The 23,222-nt window shown below is 44.5% G+C and overlaps 1 protein-coding gene across 1 annotated transcript in view; it reads left to right on the top strand.

Annotated features, from left to right (window-relative positions):
- Window positions 1-23,222, top strand: part of TENT2 (terminal nucleotidyltransferase 2) — a 245,491-nt gene that overhangs the window by 14,442 nt on the left and 207,827 nt on the right. Inside the window, exon 2 of the mRNA XM_030191942.1 lies at window positions 2,593-2,721. Coding sequence (XP_030047802.1) covers window positions 2,593-2,721 — 129 coding nt within the window. The remainder of the gene's footprint in view (window positions 1-2,592; window positions 2,722-23,222) is intronic.

Below are 23,222 nucleotides of genomic sequence, written 5' to 3'. Positions count from 1 at the left end.
TAGCGTCAGATGTTTTTTCTCCTTAGTTGGGGAACAGGCCTTCTGTATGCGTATCCTCAGATACCTCTAGTGGGAAAGACTTTGTTGAAACTCAAGCAAGACTGCGGAACCATGATTCTGATCACACCCTACTGGCTGCGACAGATTTGGTTCCCTCTTCTTCTGGAATTGTCCTCTGAAGAACCGTGGAGATTGAATGTTTTCCGACCCTCATCACTCAGAACGAGGTGTTGCTTCTACGTCCCAATCACTAGTCTCTGGCTGTCACGGCGTGGATGTTGAGAGCCTAGAATTTGCTTCCTTAGGTCTTTTGGAGAGTGTCTCCCAAGTCTTGCTGGCTTCCAAGAAAGATTCCACTAAGAGGTGTTACTCTTTTAAATGGAGGAGGTGTGCCATCTGGTGTGACAGCAAGGCCATAGATCTCCTTTCTTGTCCTACACAGACCCTGCTTGAGTACCTTTTTCACTTATCTGAGTCGGGTCTTAAGACCAACCCCGTAAGGGTTCACCTTAGTGCAATTAGTGCTTATCAACGGGTAGAAGGTAAGCCTATCTCTGGACAGCCTTTAGTTGTTTGCTTCATGAGGTCATGAGAGGTTTGCTTTTGCAAAGCCCCCTGTTAAACCTCCACCAGTGTCTTGGGACCTCAACGTCAATCTCACCCAGCTGATGAAAGCTCTTTTGAGCCCCTGAATTCCTTCCATCTGAAGTACTTGACCTGGAAGGTCATTTTCTTGGTGGCGGTTACTTCAGCTCGTAGAGTCAGTGAGTTTCAGGCCTTAGTAGTGGATGCACCTTATGCTAAGTTTCATCACAATAGTAGTCCTCCGCTCGCACTCTAAGTTTCTGCCGAAGGTGGTGTTGGAGTTCCATCTGAACCAGTCGATTGTCTTGCCAACATTTTTTCCCCATCCTCATGCCCACCCTGGAGAAAGCAGCTTGGACTGCAAGAGAGCGTTGGCCTTTACATGGAGCAGACGAAGCCCTTCAGACAGTTCGCCCAGTTGTTTGTCTCTTTTGATCCCAACAGGAGGGGAGTCGCCATCGGTAAACACACCATTTCCAATTGGCTAGCAGATTGCATTTCCTTCGCTTATGCCCAAGTTGGGCTGACTCTAAAGGGTTATGTCACAGCTCATAATGTCAGAGCCATGGCTGTGTCATTGGCTCACTTAGCCTCCATTGAAGAGATTTGCAAGGCTGCGACGTGGTCTTCAGTCCACACATTCACATCACACTACTGCCTTGAGCAGGATACCCGATGTGATAGTTTGGGCAATCAGTGTTGCAGAATCTGTTTGGTATTTAGAATCCAACTCCACCCTCCTAGACCCGTTTTGTTCTGTTCCAGGCTGTACCCTCGGCTAGTTTGTATATAGATTCAGGTTAATATGTTATGTCCTTGCCGTTGCAAGGCCCAGTTGACCAATGTTTGTTGTTTGGGTGAGCCTGAATGCTAGGGATACCCCACTTGTGAGCATGATACAGCCTGCTTGTCTTCGGAGAAAGCGAAGATACTTACCTGTAGCAGGTATTCTCCGAGGACAGCAGGCTTATCATTCTCACAATCCCGCCCTCCTCCCCTTGGAGTTGCTTCTTTTCTTTATGCTTTTGTATTAAACTGAGGAGCACGGTTGCATTATGGCAAGAAGGCACTCCACGCATGTGCGGTACCCGCACCAGAATGCTCTAGCAAATATTTTTTTTCTTTTTGCTATGTATTATGCCGGTTCCCGGACCGACGTGGATCGTCCACCCACTTGTGTGAATGTTCAGCCTGCTGTCCTCGGAGAATACCTGCTACAGTTAAGTATCTTCGCTTTATCTACAGCAGGGCCCATTTTATTCCAGTGGACCCTGCTGCAGATAACTTGAGTTGATATTTAGTAAAAGTCTGTGCTTTGAAAATGTGCCTCATAGTCATCTATTTGACTTTATAAAATACTACAGTAGTTCAAGTGCATCAATTGTACCCGCATTCAAGGGTTGAAAATTACACCTAGTCGAGAGCAGTATGTATTGTACTCGCATTTTATAAATAATGTGCATGCATTGTGTTTCTGTCTATACTCTCCTTGTATCACACACATTTTTAGCCATAGCCTAATTTTATAAGGTCACATTTATGCACTTATATCAGCATGGTTCTCTAAAGTTACTCTCAAAGTGTGGAGGAGTAGCCTAGTGGCTAGTGCAATGGACTTGATCCTGGGGAATTGGGTTCGATTCCCACTGCAGCTCCTTGTGACTCTGGGCAAGTCACTTAACTCTCCATTGCCCCAGGTACAAATAAGTACCTGTATATACTGTGTAAACTGTTTTGAACGAAGTTACAAAAACCACAAAAAGACAGTATATCAAATCCCTTTCCCTAGTATCTAAAAATTGTCAGGGCAAGAAGTAGGCTCTAAGATGAGGTCAGATGAAGGAAAAAAACTAGTCAACTTGATCTTTTCTGCACGCTAGTACTGCTACCATATAAGGATTTTGGAAGGATTAACTGTATAGGGTAGAAATTGGATTCTAAGTAAGAATTTTCTTCCTTTATGATCTGTATTATGTATTAGTTTTAATAAAAATTTGTATGTTCTAGTCTTTCTAGAGCCCTATTGAATGGGAATTTTGCAACTATCCCTACTGCCTCACCACAAGCATGGTCTTATGGGGCTGGCAGCCCAATCTCTTCACCAACAACTGCCCCTTCAGCATTCCAAGGAAGGAAGTAAGTATTCCCTGTATTTAAATTAAATTATTTATTAATAGGCTTTAGATCAGTATGAATGGGTGGATGGATCTACTACTTATTTTGAATACTATTAAAATTAACTAGATAACCATAGTATTTTGTAATATTTTAAAATATCATTATTTATGAAATTACCATTATATTCAAACTGATGTAGGGTTTGTTAGTATTTCATTGTTCTGAGGAATCTAAAGAGAATTTCCTGTTTTTGCTTTTTAACTTAATTGTAAGCTATGCTGTCTAGTTTGCTTCATTTAGGGGTCCTTATACCAAGCCACACTAAAAACAAAAGTGGCCTCACTGGTGTCAGCACTTGGGTTTTCTGTGTATTGTGGCCACTGCCTTGTCATATTTTTTTTTTGGTAATGGTCACACGCTAATTTCCCCATTAGCGCAAGACCGTTATTGCAGAAGCCCTTACTGCCACCTATTTTTGCACAGCTGGACTTAGTATACCAAGATTTCTCCTTTATGCTCTAAATTGTAGTTCTCAGGTCCTGAGGAATGAAATCTTGCAGACCAGGCTTTATTGTACATTTTTGTATTACTGTCAATAAATCATTTGTATAGCTATGACATTTGGGTATTTTTCCTGTTAGTAAACTTTGCATTTGTTCATTATAAATTATTTAGTAATTAGTGTTAGTCTATTTCAGTTAGCAAATTCATAATGGATATGTGTTTTTTTTTTTGTTTTGTTTTAATTGAAATTTAACTTTTGCATTCCATCAAAAGAACATTGATTGGAATTAAAGAAAATTACAAAGGCAATACCACAAATGAAAACAAATTTTCATCTTTTGAAAACCCAACTAGCAGCCCACATTGAGGGGAAAATCACCATTAAGTAATTAAAGATAAAATAAAAATAAAATTAAGTCAGAACAATTCTATCTATACAACTGCGCAAATCACTATATTATATACTCCTTCCTTAGCATCCCTCCGGACCGGTCCAGGAACTGATGGGTTGTGCATTCCTTCCAGCAGGTGGAGACTGAGAATTCTGACTCGAGAGCAAATCAGAGCCCTGGCCAATTAGCCCTAGAATCAGTAATCTCAGTCTCCAGCAGGTGGAAGGAGGTGAGCCCTTTAGTCTCTTCTCTTTTTCTAGTTAGTTTTCAATTTTTTACTAATTTTTAAGGCACAGTCTGTGCACGTTTTCTATCTATTTATTCCTCTTTCTGTGCCTTCGTGGTTCAGGTGTATTTGACTGATTGCGGTGCACACTTTAGTCAGCCTTTGGGGGTGTTACACCGGGGGGTAGCCGGGTCCCTTCCCCACTTTCCCTCCTACTCTCCCCTGTGGTATTATTTAATTTAGTTTGGGGAAAGCTCAGTTTCTTCTGTTGAAAGACTACTGCAGCTTCAGGAGAGGCAGCCTTTTGTTAAAGTTTAACCCCCCCCCCCCCCCCCCAAGTGGCACAGCAGTTCTGGTCTGAGTACCAAAGGCTTTTAAAGAGCTTATTTTGTCTGAGAAATTGTGCCGTTGTCTGGTCTGTCAGCGTTGAGGTCTGGGAGCCTCCGGTGCTTGTAAATTTTGTACCGCATTAGAAGCGCCAGAGTCAGCTGTTCCGGCAGTATCAGCTGTTTCGGCGGTTTCAGTTACTCCAGCGGTTCCGTCTACTTTGGCGGTTCCGGTTCAAACTATTTCTTCTCCGGTTTGCTTTCACTTCTCTCGTCAGTCGGATTCGGGTCCGCTGCCCGTTTTGGCAGGAACAGCGGCCATTTTGTCTGCGCCAAACTCCGGGGAGAACTGGACATCGGCGTCTTTGCTTTTGCAGCCTGGACATTCTGTTGCAGTACTTTCTTCTTCCACAGCTGATCAGGAGGGAGGTTTTCCTCCTGAATTTGTATTACAAATGTATAAAGCCTTTCTATTGAAGCAAGCAGGTTCTTCTGTTTCTCTTGGGGCAACTGCACCCAGACAGCATCTTCCACCTAAAAGGCTGAGGGAATCAGGACTTTCTGAAGAAGACTATGCTTCTGATCAAGATCTAGAATTGCCTGCTTTGGAAGAATTAGATGTATTAGAGGATTCACGGTTGGAAGACTCAGGTTTGGCTGAGACAGGGACAGATTCTGTCTTTCCAGGAGATGACCCTTCTGTAGTTCGTATATTTCATAAAGAAGACCTAGGACCTGATTGCCTTGGTAGCTGACACTTTACATTTTGATGGAGATCAGTCCGTAGCCCCTGAGGTGCGCAAGGTTGATTTGTTAGTTAAAGAAATTAGGCGTCCGGGGAAAACTTTTCCTATGCACCAGACATTAGAGACATCATACAGACTCAGTGGGATTTTTCGGATTCTCCCTTTAGGCAAGCTAGATCCATGGTGCGTCTTTATCCACTTCCAGAGGTAGATAAATCTCTCCTGAAGGTGCCTGTGGTGGATGCTGTAGTGTCTGCAGTTACTAAGCGGAATACTGTCCCAGTAGATGGTGGTACTGCTCTTTGCGATGTTCAGGATCATAGGGTGGAGGCTCTTTTGAAATTTTGCTTTGACGTCTCCTCTTTGGCTGTGCAGGCGGCTATCTGTGGCTCTTTAGTAGCTAGAGCATGCTTTCGTTGGTCCGAATGAGTTTTGGATAGGTCTTCTGATGATTTGACTTCAATTGATATGGAAGTGTCCAAAATTGAGATGGGCTCTGCTTTTTTAGCAGATGCTTTCTATGACTTATTGAGAGCATCTTCTAAGTCCATGGCCCTTTCAGTGGCAGCTCGTCGTTCTCTGTGGCTGAGAGGTTGGTCGGCGGATGCTGCTTCAAAGTCTAAGTTAAGTAAGTTTCCGTTTCGAGGTTCCTTTTTGTTTGGGCCGGAGTTAGACAAATTGGTCCATAGTTTGGGTGATACCAAGGTTCCTTGTCTTCCGGAGGATCGCTCAGCGTTTCTCTGGTTTTAGCCATGGGAGCGGATGAGTTTTTTGTCATTTTCGTTCACCCAGAAGTGTTCAGCCACAGCGGTCTCGTTTCATTCAAAGGAACCAGTCCTTTCACGGGTTCCGTCGAGGAGGTAGAGAATCCGGATCTTCTTTTCAATCAGTATCCCGTCCAGCCCAATGAAGGTGCGAGGGACTCTCCTCTGATTCCAGTAGGGGCTCGTTTAGCTCTTTTCTTTCAGAGGTGGGTCCAAATTACCTCAGACCAGTGGGTCTTAGAGGTTATTTGAGAAGGTTACAGTTTAGAATTTGCTCGTCCTCTTTCCGATGCCTTTCTGGAGTCTCCCTGCCGCTCTCGTCTGAAGGCGGGAGCTGTTCGGGACACTCTATTAAGACTAATTCAGCTCCAGGCTGTTTGTCCAGTTCCTTCGTCAGAGCTCAGGTTGGGTCGTTATTCCATTTATTTTGTGGTTCCAAAGAAAGAAGGTTCTTTTCGACCGATTTTAGACCTCAAGGCAGTCAATCGAGCGCTCAGGGTTCCCAGTTTTCATATGGAAACTCTACGCTCGGTGATAGTAGCTGTCTGCAAGGAAGAGTTTTTGACGGCTCTAGATTTGACAGAGGCTTACCTGCACATTCCGATTCGGCAGAGCCATCAGCGATTTCTTCGTTTTGCAGTCCTGGGTCAATATTTTCAGTTTCGGGTGCTCCCCTTCGGTTTGGCCACGGCTCCTCGTATGTTCACCAAAGTTATGGTGGTTGTTGCGGCGGCGGCCCTCAGAAAGGAAGGAATTTTAGTTCACCCATATCTGGACGACTGGTTGATACGAACAAAGTCATACTAGGAGAGTCTTCAGGTTACGGATCGAGTAGTACAATTTCTACAATCCCTTGGATGGGTAGTCAATTCAGCCAAGAGCCATCTCAAACCCTAGAATACTTGGGGGTTTTGTTCAACACGGCAGGGGGTCATATATTTCTTCCTCCAGCGAGAATTCTCAAGATCCAGTCTCGGGTCCAAGCCTTGTTACGCAACCCGGTGCCGTGTGCTCGGGATTATTTACAGGTTTTAGGCTCCATGGCAGTGACAATAGAGGTGGTGCCTTAGGCCAGAGCGCATGAGGTCTCTTCAAGCGTCTCTCCTGTCCAGGTGGCCTCCGCAGACGGATGCGTTGCAGGTCAAGTTGCCTCTGCAGATGCCGGAGCGCAGCAGCTTGTTTTGGTGGTTGCGGACGTCCAATCTGACCAAAGGCATGCCGTTGGACCCACCAAGCTGGATAGTACTAACTACGGATGCCAGTCTCAAGGGCTGGGATGCTCATTGTCTGAGGCAATTTGCACAAGGCCTATGGTCTCCTTCAGAAGCGGTATTATCGATCAACCTTCTGGAAACCAGGGCGATCAGACTACCTCTGGAGGCATTTTCTTCCCTAATAAGAGGGTTTGTCGGTTCACATTCTCTCCGACAACGCGACAGCGGTAGCTTATGTCAACCGCCAGGGAGAAACGAGGAGTTGGTTGTTACATCTGGAGTCTGCAAGTCTTCTGTCATGGGCGGAGACTCATTTGGTAGCTCTCTTGGCTTCGCATGTGGCAGGAACAGAAAACGTTCAGGCAGACTTTCTCAGTCGACATCTTCTAGACCCCAGGGAATGGGCTCTCGGATCTCAAGCCTTTCAGATGATCATAGAACAGTGGGGGTGGCCAGTCATGGATCTATTAGCCACTCAGAACAACGCCAAGGTAAATCATTTTTTCAGTCGCAGGAAAGATCCTCGAGCGGACGGAGTGGATGCTCTTCTTCAGCCTTGGCCTCCGGGTCTTCTCTATGCGTTTTCTCCGTGGCCTCCCCTGGGCAGACTTATTCAGGGCATCGAGGTTCACACAGAAAGAGTTATTCTTGTAGCTCCGGATTGGCCTCGCAGACCGTGGTACGCAGATCTTTTGCGTCGTCTTGTGGCTCCTCCTCTCCGGCTGCCGGATCGCCCCGGTCTCCTTGTACAGGGGCCAATCCTTCATCCAGATCCTGCTCGATTTTGTCTTATGGTCTGACTCTTGAGAGGGCGCATTTGATAAAGAGGGGTTACTCTTCGAAGGTAATTTCCACTATGCTTCGCTCTCGTCGTCGTTCAACCTCTCTGAATTAGTTTGGAGAATTTTTGAGGCCTGGTGTGCGGATCACCACATCTCTCCCTTATGGGCCACGGTGCCAGAGTTGTTGGAGTTTTTACAGCATGGATTTGATAAGGACTTGGCTCTTGCTTCCCTTAAGGTTCAAGTCGCGGCTTTATCGTGCTTTAGAGGTCGCATTCAGGGCAAGTCCTTAGCTAGCCTTCCAGATGTTTCTTGTTTCTTGAAAGGCGTAGGTCTCTTACGGCCTCCGAGAATTATTTTTCCGGCTTGGGACCTTAATTTGGTTTTGTCAGCCCTCACTAAGCCTCCATTTGAACCTTTAGCTGATTGTTCTCTTAAGGATTTGACGTCTTTTTGGTGGCTATTGCCTCGTCCAGATGTGTCTCGGAGTTACAGGCTTTTTCCTATAGGTCGCCATTTTTGCAGTTTTCTAAGGAGCGTGTGGTCTTGCGTCCGGTTTTTTCTTTTCTCCCTAAGGTGGTATCCCGTTTTCATCTCTCTGTCTGTGGTTTTACCAGTTTTAGGTTCTTCCTCAGGTTCGGAGGAGCAACGCAGACTCCGGTTTCTCGATGTCAGAAGAGTTCTTAGGCAGTATTTGAAAGTTTCGAAAGATTTCAGGCGGTCAGACCGTTTCATCTCATCGGGGGTTCCCGCAAGGGTCTGGCGGCTTCTTAAGCCAACTCTATCTAGATGGTTGAAGGAAACAATAGAATCTGCTTACCTTTCTTTCAGGCAAACAAGTTCCTCAAGGAATCAAGGCTCATTCTACTAGAGGCCAAGCGGCTTCTTGGGCGGAACGTTTTGTGGTTCCTCCTTTGGATATTTGTAAAGTGGCAACTTGGTCTTCTTTACATTCCTTCTCGAAGCATTACAGATTAGACGTGCAGTGCCGTCATGAGGCGGTTTTTGGGGCAAGGGTTCTCATGGCAGGTTTGCTGGGGTCCCTCCCATAGATTTACTGCTTTGTTACTTCCCATCAGTTCCTGGACCGGTCCGGAGGGATGCTAAGGAAGGAGAAATTAGATCTTACCTGCTAATTTGCTTTCCTTTAGTCCCTCCGGACCGGTCCAGATCCCTCCACGAGTTCTATATATATATTTATTAATTCAGTTTAATTTTAGGTTCAGAGCTGTTTTGCTGATTGTCATTCTATACAATTTAATAAGAAATATTCTAGTTTTTAATCTGTTAAACAACCTTTACAAGAAAGACAATGTTTTGTCTTATTTCTTCTTGGGCTTTCCGGCACGGTTGTGTAGTGAATTTGCCTTTGTTGAATTATAACTTTCACTGCATGGCTGTTTAATTTTCACGTGGCAAAGAACGAGTTCTCCCTTTTCTTCTCCTGCTTTGTTACTTTGTTACTGATTGTAGGGCTAATTGGCCATGGCTCTGATTGGCTCTCTAGAGTGAGAATTCTCAGTCTCCACCTGCTGGAAGGATTACACAACCCATCAGTTCCTGGACCGGTCCGGAGGGGACTAAAGGAAAGCAAATTAGCAGGTAAGATCTAATTTCTCCATTAACACACAGATTTATTCATGACATTTAAGAAATTGTTCAAGTTGTAAGGAATCAAAAATACATATTCAGTGCCCTTGAAGTTAAGAAGACACTTGCAGGGGTACTTAAAAAAAATGAAGTGCCTATTGCCAACACTCTAGATTTAAGGGCTAAAAAAGCCTTTTGTCTAAATTGAGTGGCTCTAGCAACATTTGGAAACATATTAATCTTAGCTCCACAATAAACAAAATCTTTCTTTTGGAAAAAAGTTTTCAGAACAAAAGATTTATCTTTCTCATGAGCAAAAGTCACCAACAGGTTACATAAGCACTGCCACGCTGGGAAAAGACCAAAGGTCCATCAAGCCCAGCACTCTGTCTCCAACAGCGGTCAATCCAGGCCCCAAGAACCTGGCAAAAAACCCAAAATTTAATAACGATCAATGGACTTTTCCTTCAGAAATCTGTCCAGACCCCCTTTAAACTCAGCAAGGGTAGATCTAGAGAATCTAGGAAAGCTGTTAGATCAACCTCTATTGCGACTAATTGGTCAGCTCCTTAATGGGTATCAGAAACCCTTTTTTTGTCAGGTAAATAATAATTAACTATCTGAATTGTGTCTGCTATTGATAAACTGAGAATCTCCTTGAGGTATTTCCTCAGAAGAATCTCAGTTGACAATAGATATATACAAGTAAAATTCAAAAAACGAAGGTTCCTGCTCCTCTTGGCATTCACCATCATTTGTAGTTTTAAATGCAAATTTAAAGAATGTTTAAATGCAGATGATGATGCAGCCTGTAGGGTAGCTACCTGGGTTTCTATATTTGTATAATGCTTATCTAAGATTTGAATATTTAAATCCACATTTGTTAATATTTCCACAACTTCTTGTGAGAAGTTAACACTTTGGGCCATTATTACTGTGAGCAATCCCTCCATCAGACAATTAAGGTCCCATAAATCCTTCAAAGAAATATCCTGTTTGTCTCCTAATAGCTGTAAAGTCTGGCCTACTTCAATCATCTGAAAAGGAGTAACTACATATGAAAGCAAGACTTTATCAGCAGGCACAGATACAGCGTGAGAACTCAAGCTCCTAGTGGGGATAGCGTATGCAACAGTACCTGTTCTGATGGCACTCCAGATAACCACATGCTTGTCCATTGGGCCTGCCGATTTAGGTATATGGATCTTCGGTTTAATCTTACATTTTCCCATTTGAACCACTAATAAAACCCAAAGATCTCTGTACTTCCAAGGGATTCCAAGCACTCCCCTTTGGCCAAAAGCAGCGTCGGCTCTTAAAGAAAAGTTCAGGACCCATAGTGGCATCAACAGGTGGTCAGCTGGTGCCTGCTGGAATCGGCTCAATCGCTCCTTTCCAGGAGCTTCTTTTCTCTTGCTAGATGACAACACAGGAGGAATGAAACACTCACACTGTGCGCCGCTGAGGTGATCCTCTCCCATGGATATCTATTTTTCTGGAATACGCTCTTTGTTGAATGTTTATTTATTAAAATGGTGGGTATGGGCAGATGATGATTTATTTAGCAGATGGAGGTAGAGAACTGAATTCAACCAGTGGCACCATGTGTGGTGCTGTCTGGAACAATCCAGTATTTTTCTCTGCCTTCTAGCAGGTGATAGGTTGTACTGTGGTGCTCGGTCCCTGGCCTAGCTGTGCTGGCCGCAGCCACATGGTGTGGTTGAGCATATTGGCTGCTCCCAGGTCTCAGTCTCAGGACCATGTGTTTGAGCTCAGAGCCCAGTTGCATTCCTTAGTGCCGCTGGGTGAGGCTTAGGCTTGGTCCCGAGGGATCTCGCTTGAGAAGAGCTGGTCCTCATCCCCCCCACAGGCTCCCTCTGCAGCTCCCAGGAGCCTAACTTCAAACCTTAACTCCCCAAATTCACACTTCCCATGAAGCCAACACTTCCCATGAAGCCAACTCTCCCCACCTTCCCTGAGGACAGTTGTATGGAAATCTGAGGACATTCCAAACATCAAGTTATTATAGTGACAGCTCAGCTCGCCATTGTACAAAGGGGTCCAAGGTTCGCAGAAAAGACAACAATTTATTCCTGCGAAGTGCTGTCAGCTTATTCATATGGCATACATAGTCCACTTTAGCTATTAAAAGTTCACATGTTAGGGGTCCGTGGTTGTTTCCAAAGTGCTGCCAAAGCTAAGCAGGCTGCAGTCATGACATTAAAAGCCAGTTTACAATATTTCCTAAGTAGATCTGCAGTTTTAATATGCAGAAGTCCACATCCCATTAGCCAAAAGGTCTGCCTGGGGGCAGTCCCACCAAATATGTACAAAAGTCCCTCGAAAGCCACAGTTACGTCAACATTGATCAAAAGAGGAGGGGTATATTTTATGTAAACGTTCCAGGGTGAGATACCACATATATAGCTTTTTATATCCATTTTCTACCATATTGCTTGCAATAGAAACCTTAACCAACCTGCAGTATATTTGCTCCAATTCTTATTGAGGGTAATCTTACCCTAGGGCACATTCCCAAATTTGGACATACTTAATTGGGGGGGGGGACACCTTGTTGGAGCAAGGCTCGATAGAATCTGGAGATACACTCCCTACCATTCCCCCCCCCCCCCTGCATGGACCTCTCCAACAGTATAATGTCCTGGCTAAGATATCTAAGTGCTCGTTGGTGTATGAAATCAGATATTTGTCTATACTGATAGAAATCTTCCTTACACACACCAAAGTCGTCTTCTATGGTAGAGAAAGGAACCACATGTCCTCCTTCAACTAGCTGTCCCAACTGGGATGAGCCCAAGCCAGCCCAGCGGGTATATCAAATATCTGATCTACCTGTTTCAAAACCCTCTGCTACTCGGATTTGTATGGTTTGTAAATAGGATCTCCCAGGGAAGAAGCGCTTTCTAGAGCACATCCAATCTGTACGGGTAAAGCGATGATGGAATTAACTCACTTACGTATCACCCATAACTCATCCTTAGGTAGCCACGGGATTCAAACCAAAGGTCTCTCCCCTATCATGTGTTGTTCCATCTGCACCCAACTCTTGTGAGCGTCCCTCTGCCAGGCCACCATGTATTTAATTTGAGCTGCTAAGTAATAGTTTTTAAGGTTAGGCATTGCCATCCCTCCATGAGTCTCTTCATCTGAAATATCACAGATCTCGGGACTCTAGGTGGCTTATGTTGCCAGATATATTGGAAAATTTTGCGATGCACTTTCCTAAAAAATACATCTGGGAAAGCAATAGGGAGCGCTGTAAACAGGTATAGGAGTTTGGGCAGCACCAGCATTTTGATCGGTTTTAACCTCCCCAATCAGGAAACATTAAGGTAGGCCCATCTATTTAGATCTTCCCATAGTGTACGTAACAGAGGTGAATAATTGGCTGCATAGAGATCTCCCCTTTTGGCCATGACCTGTACCCCTAGATATTTCAAACATTTTCCCACCCAGTCAAAGGGGTAGTGGGCTCGAATCCAATCCGAGGACTCTTTCCTTAGAGAAATATTTAACATTTCTGATTTCATTAGGTTAATTTTAAACCCAGAGACCCTTTCATAAGCATCTAGGACTTGCATCACCCCTGGGAGCGACACTTGGGGATCGGTCAGTGTAAGGAGAATATCATCAGCTAATAATAATGCTTTGGTGTTGCAGCCTTCTCCCTGGATACCCTTTATATCTGCTCTAATTCTAATCAGCTCAGCTAGTGGTTCCATATCCAATGCAAACAGTAAAGGTGACAGGACACATCCCTGATGGGTGGCTCGAAAAAAACTCGAAGCTATCTCTATAGGCCCCATTAATTTGCGGAGTGGACTAGGGTTTATTGTACAAGAGTTTTTACCCAGATTAGGAACTGACCCATTATCCCCACTTGGTTAAGGGTTTTAAATAAAAAAAATCCCATGAGACCCTATGAAACACTTTTTCAGCATTGATTCCCAGTATCAGTGCAGGGTCATGTTGTTCATGGGCTAAGGAGATCACATGTAACACCTGTCTGATGTTATCAAAAGTTTCGCGACCAGTTATGAAACCCGTTTGGTCATCCTGAATTAATCTGGGCATATAGGTTTGTAGACGCGTGGCTAATATTTTTGTAAAAATCTTGTAATCCTGCCTAACAATGCAATAGGGGCGGTAAGAACCACAACAGGAGGGGTTCTTGCCGGACTTTAAGATCAGTGACACCCCAGCCAGTCCCCATGAATAGGGAAGCACACCATTGTGATGAAAGCTATTAAACAATCTTGACTGTGGGCGTACCAAAAGGAAGTTAAAGCATTTATAGAAACCATTGGTAAAGCCATCTAAGCCTGGAGCCTTATCTGTAGATAGTGACCTAATAGCATTTAAGGTGTCCTCCTCTGTAATAGTCTCCGAAAGACAAGAGGCCTCTCTCTGTGTTAAACTAGAGAGCTGCACTTGGGCCAGATAATGGTCAACCTCCCTTTCTGCTGGACTAGACTCCGGGGTGTAGAGATCCCTATAGAATTGAGTGAAAATGGAACTGATGTGTGGGGAATTCCAATGCTCAACCCCCGCCAGATCCTGGATGACCGGAATAAAGTTTCTTGTCTGTTTTTGCTTTAATTTGTATGCTAACAGCCTTCCAGCCCGATTACCCATTTCAAAATATTCCTGCTGCAGAATTTCTAAGTGGTCTGCTATTTTTATTTTATTTTTTATTTTTTTTGTTACATTTGTACCCCGCGCTTTCCCACTCATGGCAGGCTCAATGCGGCTTACATGGGGTAATGGAGGGTTAAGTGACTTGCCCAGAGTCACAAGGAGCTGCCTTCGCCGGGAATCAAACTCAGTTCCTCAGTTCCCCAGGACCAAAGTCCACCACCCTAACCACTAGGCCACTCCTCCACTCTTCCAAGTCTAATTCTTGAATGGAATTAAGTATGGGTTCCAACTTGGCCAATATAGTCTTGTTCCCTCTACCCTTCTTAATCTGATTGAGAATTCCCAATCTCTGGGTCAACTCTGCATGCTTTTGGGATCTGTGTTTTTGTTGGTAGGCTCCCAATGAGTTCACCTGTCCCTGAATGATGACCTTCAGTCCCTCCCAGAGAGTTTCCAGAGAGATCTCAGGTGAGTCATTGAAGGCAATGTACTCTTTAATAGCTGTTTCTAGCTAGGTAACATTCTGAGGATCTCAGAGGAGTCCATCACTTAAACCTCCAATATCGCTGGCCAAAGCAATTAGAGGACTCTGAAAGCGAAATTCAGACCGGTGTGTGGTCTGACCATAAATGAGGCTCAATGACAGACCCCTGCAATCTAGGGATGAGTGAGGCATCTATCCCCCCAAAATCAATGTGGGAATGGGAATCATGGACTCCTGAATAGCAAGTATAGTCACTTGTCGTCAGATTAAGGTGCCTGCATGGATCTATTATATTCCAATTAGTGAACAGCTTTTTCAGTTGCCTTCTATCTGCATGGCCGTACTGAATCCCACCATCTGAATTATTCAGTAGTGAGTCAGGGGCCAGGTTGAAATCGCCCCCTATGAGCAATTAGCCCTCCAAATAAGAGCCTAATAATTTCTCAACTTCCAGATAAAAACTCTTTTGTTCCAAATTCGGAGCATAAATGTTGACCAAAGTGTAAAGAGGTTTACCGAAGAGGACTTTGAGAAGAATATACCTCCCAGATTTATCTCACACCACTTCCCGTACCTCTGGATTAAGAATACGTGCAATAATTTATTTATTTGTTATATTTGTATCCCACATTTTCCCACCTATTTGCAGGCTCAATGTGGCTTACATAGTACCGTAACGGCGTTAGCCAGTTCCGGTATGAACAAATACAAGGTGATATTGTAGTAAAATGAGGTTCATGTATGGTAAGTACATTAGGGGAGCTTAGAGAGGAAGAGAAAGAGTTAGGATATGTCCATTACGGTCTTTGGTTACATTATGTCGCAGGTAACCAGGTTTTTTATGTTGGGTCGGTGGGGTATGCCTTTCTGAACAGGTTTGTTTTTAGTGCTTTCCGGAAATTGAGGTAGTCGGGTGTAGTTTTTACTACTTTTGGCAGTGCGTTCCATAGTTGTGCGTTTAAGTAGGAAAAGCTGGATGCATAAGTAGATTTGTATTTGAGTCCTTTGCTGCTTGGGTAGTGGAGGTTTAGATATGATTGTGCTGATTTTGTAGTGTTTCTGGTTGGCAGGTCGATGAGGTCTGTCCTGTATCCCGGGCCTTCACCGTAAATAATTTTGTGATCCCCACTCCGTAAGTTCTAGCATTGGATCTATTCGATGCCAAAAATATATGGGGGTACTTTTTATGGCGGAGTAGGTATTCATGTTTCAGCTGAAGGTGCATTTCCTGAATGAACCCCACTCCTGCCTGTAATCATTCAGCCTCTTTAAATAAACAGTTGCCGCTTGCGGGGAGCATTAAGGCCACGCACATTCAAGGTGAAAAGAACCAGCTGATTAACCGATAATGACATAAGAGAATACTACAAATGTTGCAGGAGCTTTAGGTCTCAAATCAAAAACCTGTCCTGTAATAACCCCGGCATATCTCCTCCAGAAAGTATAGAGCACAAAAAATAGCTCTGTCCTCGTACCCCAACCACAACCCACCATTCCCATAACCCCCCAATCCAACAAAAGGGCCCAGCATAATCGGGCCTTACAGGAGAATACAGCTTCCAAGGTTCCCCCCCCCCCCCCTTCCCTCATTATAGACAAATCCCTAAGAAGTCTGAGTCCCAGTACAGAGTCCATGGAAAGCCTGTAATGGTGAAGGCCCAACTTCCTCATGATTCCATGGTGGTGGACTCTGCTCTCAGAAGAGCCAAGAGTACTAGAGACTATGCCTTGGCGCCCCCAGGCAGAGAGTCTAGGACCTTGGATTCTTTTGGGAAGAAAACGAATCAGGCCGCAATGCTCGCCGCCAAGATCCAAACATACCAGCTCTACACGAGCATTCACTTATGGAACTCGGTGAGGCAGTTGTCCAGTTTAGTTGAAGCACTTCCTCCAGAGCTTGCTTGAACCTTTTCACAAGATGGTCAGGCAGCAGAAGGCGTGTTGCAAATTCCTGGCCAGGGGGTCTTACAACACTTTTGATATAGCATCCCGAGTAACTGCTCAAGGTATAGTGATGCGCAGACTCTCATGGCTGTGTGTGTCTGACCTGGATATGAAGACCCAGCAGCGAATGGCGGATGTTCCTTGCCGGGGGGGGGGGGGGGGGACAACCTTTTTGGAGAAAAAGTAGAGGATATGGTTGATCATATGAAAAAGCATCATGATGCCATGGATTCTCTCTCCCGCTGGACGTCTTCTGCCTCCTCTTGTAGGAGGTTTTTTGGAGGGAGGAGGAGTGCTCCCTATTCCTATAATAGGCGTAGGTACACTCCTGCTTCTCGGCAGCCGGTTCAGGTTCAGTCCCAGCATGTGCGTTCTTGTCAACGCCTTGCACCTAAGGCCCCTAGGGCTCCCCAGCAAAAGCAAGGGTCGGGCTTTTGACTGGCTCAAGTGCAGCATAGCCGCAGTAAAAGTATCTGTACCGGGTGGCTTGCCTGTCGGGGGGAGGTTGATATTTTTTCACCAAAGGTGGCCTCTTATAACCTCCGTGGAAAACAAGCCAGCAGATCAGTATAATATCCAAAAAGACTTTATTGAAGATACCATACATAAACCAAATGCCCGACACAGGCCGTGTTTTGCCCAACAATAGGGCTGCGTCAGGGGCTTGTCAGTGTCTTTATTAAATAAGATCGGTATCAAGGCCTTTGCTAGCAGACTATTCATTGTTTATCTGGCATTGTACAGGATATGCTATTTTGTGCTGCTCATGCTGGTTTTTTATGAAGAAGATTTCGGATATACTTGTTCTAATAGATAATTTGATACCAATCTTATTTAATTAAGGCACTGACTAGCCCCTGACACAGCCCTATTGTTGGGCGAAACGGCCTGTGTCGGGCATCTGTTTTATGTACGGTATCTTCAATAAAGTCTTTTTGGATATTATACTGATCTGCTGGCTTGTTTTCCACATTGGATTTTGCAGATCGGTTGCCTTGTTGTTTTCTGGGACTCTTATAACCTCCGACAGGTGGGTTCTTCAAATAGTCCGGTTAGGATACACCCTCAATCTGGCAACCAAGCCTCCAAATTGCCCACCGGGAGTTCAATCCTTCAGCTCCTAGCACAAGCAGGTACTTGCAGAGGAACTCTCCGCCCTTCTAAAGGCCAATGCGGTTGAACCTGTTCCACCAGGGGAAGAAGGGTTGGGATTCTATTCCAGGTACTTCCTTGTGCAAAAGAAAACGGGGGATGCGTCCCATCCTAGACCTAAGGGCCCTGAACAAATTCCTGGTCCGAGAAAAGTTCAGGATGGTTTCCCTGGGCACCATTCTTCCCATGATTCAGGAAAACGATTGGCTATGCTCTCTGGACTTAAAGATGCTTACACCCACATCTCAATACTTCTAGCTCACAGGAAATACCTTTGATTTCGTTTGGGAACTCAGCACTTTCAGCATCTGTGCCCAGGGTCTTCACAAAGTGCTTGGCAGTTGTTGCAGCATTGCTAGGCAGACTGGGAGTGTATGTGTTCCCTTATCTCGACGATTGGCTGGTGAAGAACACTTCGGAAGCAGGGGCTCTACGGTCCATGCAGATGACTATTCAACTGCTGGAGCTACTGGGGTTTGTAATAAATTATCCCAAGTCCCATCTGGTTCCAGTGCAGAAATTGAAGTTTATTGGAGCTCTGTTGGATACACGGACGTCTCGAGCTTATCTTCCCCAGGCAAGGGCAGACAATATTCTGGCCCTAGTGTCCTTGGCTCGAGCGTCTCAACAGATCACAGCTCGGCAGATGTTGAGACTTTTAGGGCACGTGGCCTCCACAGTTTATGTGACTCCCATGGCATGCCTACATATGAGATCAGCTCAGTGGACCCTAGCTTCCCATTGGTGCCAGGCAACAGGGAATCTAGAGGATGTAATCCATCTCCCCACCGATTTTTGCAGCTCCCTTCAGTGGTGGACCATTCGATCGAATTTGACCTTGGGACATCCATTCCATATTCCTCAGCCACAGAAAGTGCTGACGATGGATGCATCCCTCCTGGGTTGGGGAGCTCATGTAGATGGACTTCACACTCAAGAGGTTTGGGCCTTTCAGGAAAAGGGTCTTCAGATCAACCTCCTGGAATTGCGAGCGATCTGGAACGCTCTGAAGGCTTTCAGAGATCAGCTGTCCAACCAGATCATCCTAATTCAGACAGACAATCAGGTTGCTATATATTACACCAACAAGCAGGTGGGCACTGGATCTCGCCCTCTGTGTCAGGAAGCCGTCAGGATGTGGCTTTGGGCCCACCATCACGATATGTTTCTCCAGGCCACATATCTGGCAGGTGTAAACAACAGTCTGGCTGACAGATTGAGCAGGATCATGCAACCTCACGAGTGGTCCCTCAACATGGACGTCCGCAAGATCTTCCAAGCGTGGGGCACCCCCTCGGTGGATCTTCTTGCCACTCAATCCAATCACAAAGTCCCTCAATTCTGTTCCAGACTTCAGGCCCATGACAGACTAGCATCAGATGCCTTTCTCCTACATTTGGGGACAGGCCTTCTGTATGCTTATCCTCCCATACCTCTAGTAGGGAAGACTGCTGAAACTCAAGCAAGTCCGCAGAACCATGATTCTGATTGCACCCTTTTGGCCCTGTCAGATCTGGTTCCCTCTTCTTCTGGAGTTGTCCTCCGAAGAACCGTGGAGATTGGACTGTTTTCTGACCCTCATCACCCAGAACGAGGGGTCGCTTTTACATCTCAACCTCCAGTCTCTGGCTCTCACGGCCTGGATGTTGAGAACTTGGAAGTTGCCTCTTTAGTCCTTTCAGAGGGTGTCTCCCGAGTCTTGCTTGCTTCCAGTAAAGATTCCACGAAAAAGTGTTATTCTTTTAAATGGAGGAGGTTTGCCGTCTGGTGTGACAGCAAGGCCCTAGATCCTTTTTCTTGTCCTATACGGACCCTGCTTGAATACCTTCTACACTTGTCAGAGTCTGGTCTCAAGACCAACTCCGTAAGAGTTCACCTTAGTGCAATTAGTGCTTATCATCAATGTGTTGAAAGGCCAGCCTATCTCTGGACAGCCTTTATTTAATTTTATGAGAGGTTTGCTTTTGTCAAAGCCCCCTGTCAAACCTCCACCAGTGTCATGGGATCTCAATGTCGTTCTCACCCAGCTGATGAAAGCTCCTTTTGAGCCACTGAATTTCTGCCATCTGAAGTACTTGAAGTGGAAGGTCATTTTCTTGGTGTCTGTTACTTCAGCTCGTAGAGTCAGTGAGCTCCAAGCCTTGGTAGTCCATGCACCTTATATTAAATTTCACCATAACAGAGTAGTCCTCCGCACTCACCCTAAGTTCTTGCTGAAGGTGGTGTTGGAGTTCCATCTGAACCAGTCAATTGTCTTGCCAACATTTTTCCCCACCCACTTACCCACCCTGGTGAGGACAATCTGCACACCTTGGACCGTAAGAGAACATTGGCCTTTTACGTGGAGCGGACAAAGCCCTATCGACAGTCCGCCCAGTTGTTTGTTTCTTTTAATCCCAACAGGATGGGAGTTGCCATCGGAAAACGCACCATCTCTAATTGGCTATGTTTTTATTTACCTCTTCTTATAGACCTCTTTCTGACTCCGTCACATGGGGGACTAAAGGTACTTAGTTCATATATCAGGTTCTGTATAGTTTCTCTAACCTCCATTGTCACCCAATCATAAGGGGGTCTGTTCTGGGGTGGCATTAGGAGCCGTAATTGAAAACTAATTCCCATAACTACTGCTTTCTGTCCAAAACTGAGTGTCACTTGTATGTGATCTACCTTAGGCTAAATGTTAGGTAAAGAGAAGATAGAATCAATAAAAATAGAGACAGAGATAGGTTTAGATAGATAGGTACATTTTATTTCTTACCCAAACACAGGTCTTCAAGTTGATACAAATACAGACATCAGATTCTGGTTTCAGCCGCACAGGGCTTCGCCGTCTGACAGAAGCTTTGGAGAGGACTCTCAAACTGAGCCAAAATCTCTCCTCTTTTATACCCTATCTTCTCCATAGAAGTGAATGGTGAGATACCTTGCTCCTAATCTTTCTCACTTTCTGAGATCATACTTTCCCATGCGATCTGCTATCTGATGTACCCAACTCCTTCCGTTCTCAGCTACTGCTAATTATCAACATGTTTTGGGAAGCGTTGAGATAACAGTTTCACATCTTCCGGCTGCAATACTTTTCATACCTTTCTCATGAACTCTGTATTACCTCTGTATCATTGTATACCAAAACTAATAAGCTCCATTTTATTCATCTGATCTTTCATTACAGGTGCTATATTTGATTTAAAAATTGTACCAATTTGTGTCAGAAGTCATTATTCAGACCTGCTTTTTGCAGATTCTCAAATATTAAATCATTTACTTGTTGTTTGGCCTAGTCAGTACTTTTTCAGTTGTTTTTAGGCTGCATAGCTTTGGCCATCACTATTCCAGTGGTAGCCTTAAAGCTAGGCCATATATTAACATTCCCCTCTTCACCCTATCCCATAGGGTGACACCAGGGTTAACGTACCTTGGTACCATCCGTTCCAGAAGGTATTCTATGAGGCCATCAAATTATCTGAGTCTTAAGATCAACTGGTACAATTTGTTTCGTTTTCGGTTTGAAAGTATCATCTTGGCAGTACTTCAATTATGTCAATCCTACTAACACTTATGGTTACTACAATATAATTTTTCTTCAACCTTTTAATATGCAGGTTCTATCTTATTCTTATGTATGTCAATATATTTATATTGTTATAAATCACAAATTCATTGGTTATATACTGATTATATCTTAATTATACATTTGCATAGATTTGCACAATTGATCACATCATCTTATACAGCTTTATATGGTTACATTCTATCCCTGTGCGCTATTATCTGATTATACAGTTGCAGACATCTCTCCATTGTCTCTAACAGTTGCATAGCGATTGGTACTTCTCGGAGGGAGATAGTCCAATGTGTTTTCTCCTGTGGTGTTGGGAAGGAGATTTTCGTACAGGGCATATTGTCCTGCTGTGGTCCTTTTCATTATTGCGGTTTCGATTAAGCGTTCTACTAAGCCTCTAGCACAAGGGATTATGCAACATCCTACTAAAACAAAAATTGCTACCACTATGATTATAGTCGTGGCTGCTGAAATGATAAATGTTTTCCATTTACCAAAAGCTCTATCCATCCAACCTGTCCAGGATGTATCAACGCCAGAGTTCTCTGCCAATTCTTGCGACAGTGAGGTTAAGCCTTCTAAAGCTCTGGTAATTGATCCATCTGGAGCTGTATTGTTGGGGATAAAGGTGCAACACTGGGTGCCTATCTTTTGGCACACCCCTCCATCCGCTGCTAGAAGTTGGTCAAGAACTAATCTATTTTCCAACGTCATCCGGCTAGTGGCGTCTAATTGTGTTGCAATTCCTTGAACTGCATCCCTAGTGTAATTCACAAATCTCTGCTGATTGTAATATATATAGTTGATCCAGTCAAGATTCTTATTGATAGTCGCCCACCAAAAGAAAACTGATTCAAATCCTGCAGCTATCTGGTTTCTGGCTTTAAACTCATCAGGAACCCCTCTTGGAACTCCAATAGCATCTATATAGACCCGATCATCAAAAGATCCAGGCATTGCATTTCTCTTCACTCGTGAGGAAGAGCTACTATGAGGAGGAGGCAAGGATGCTATAATGATTGGAATGACCAATTTTACTAGGGCACATCTGCCTGTCCAATTGTTAGGAAGTGTATGGCGGATAGTGCGGGTTCCACAGTACCACCATATGTCTGCTCTAGCTTGTGAGAACCGTGTTAGGTTCAGATTTTTCAGAGTCCCATTTCCTAAGGTTATGTTACACTTGGTTAAGTTTCCTAAAAACCGTGTCTGTTTCACCCCATATCGTTCCAGACATGTATGATATCTGGTAGCAGGATTTGGAATCCTGAATGCAGGTGGAATCCTCATCCGAGGGGGTAAGTAGGGGTGGTGCTCGTCAAGGTGTTGACAAGACTGATTAATGTCGTCTTTAGCCTGCAATAACTGCAACATACACCAAAATCCATCGGGATCATTTTGCAGATCTAAGGGGAAAGGAACAACTGTTGGTTCTGCTCTTGCATGGGAACAAAAATAACAATTAGAGACATTCAAACTCTTTGTAGTATAATGTGCCCATTCGAGCCATAGGTTTGTCTCTCCAAATCCTGTTTCCAGTGCCACTAAATCTTTAGAATTATTAATTGGTACAATCTGGTAAGGAATTTTTATTTCTGGGATCTTTGTCGGCACTAAAGGATTGGTCGCTGTAGGTTGGGCTGGGGGTGGAACAATCTTGATTTTTCCAATGGGGTCTCTACCTGTGGCATCAATTCCTATGGAATAAGTTCTGTATGTAACATCCGTTACTCCTCTAAAAGTGATAGCCACTGGATTACATTTGGTCATTTGGCAGAGGCCAGTGACTCGCAATTTCATGATGGAAATGCTCCTTTTTAGATCTGGAATCTCAGTACCTGAGTAGGGAACCCATGAACCTGTATACCACCATACTTGTGCCCAACTTCCACAATTGGGGAAGGGACACAGGTATACTTCAAAAGCTGACAAATATTGCTGCACAGGATGTTCCCCACACATTGTGTAAGCACACACATCAAGGGTGATAGTGGTTGTGTCCTTGGTAGTGGGTAATGTTATTTCATAAGTGGTTGTAAATTGTTCTTGAAAATTTGCTAGGTACTGTGTTCCATGTATCATGGGTGTGGTGAGCACACACAACAGGAGGGCTAAGCCCTTCATGTTGGTAGTTTTCATAATGAGGCACTGTATCACAATTGTACGAAAGG

Source organism: Microcaecilia unicolor, chromosome 2, assembly GCF_901765095.1.
Source record: "Microcaecilia unicolor chromosome 2, aMicUni1.1, whole genome shotgun sequence".
NCBI classification, from domain to species: domain Eukaryota; kingdom Metazoa; phylum Chordata; class Amphibia; order Gymnophiona; family Siphonopidae; genus Microcaecilia; species Microcaecilia unicolor.
This window is presented reverse-complemented; position numbering and strand designations above follow the sequence as displayed.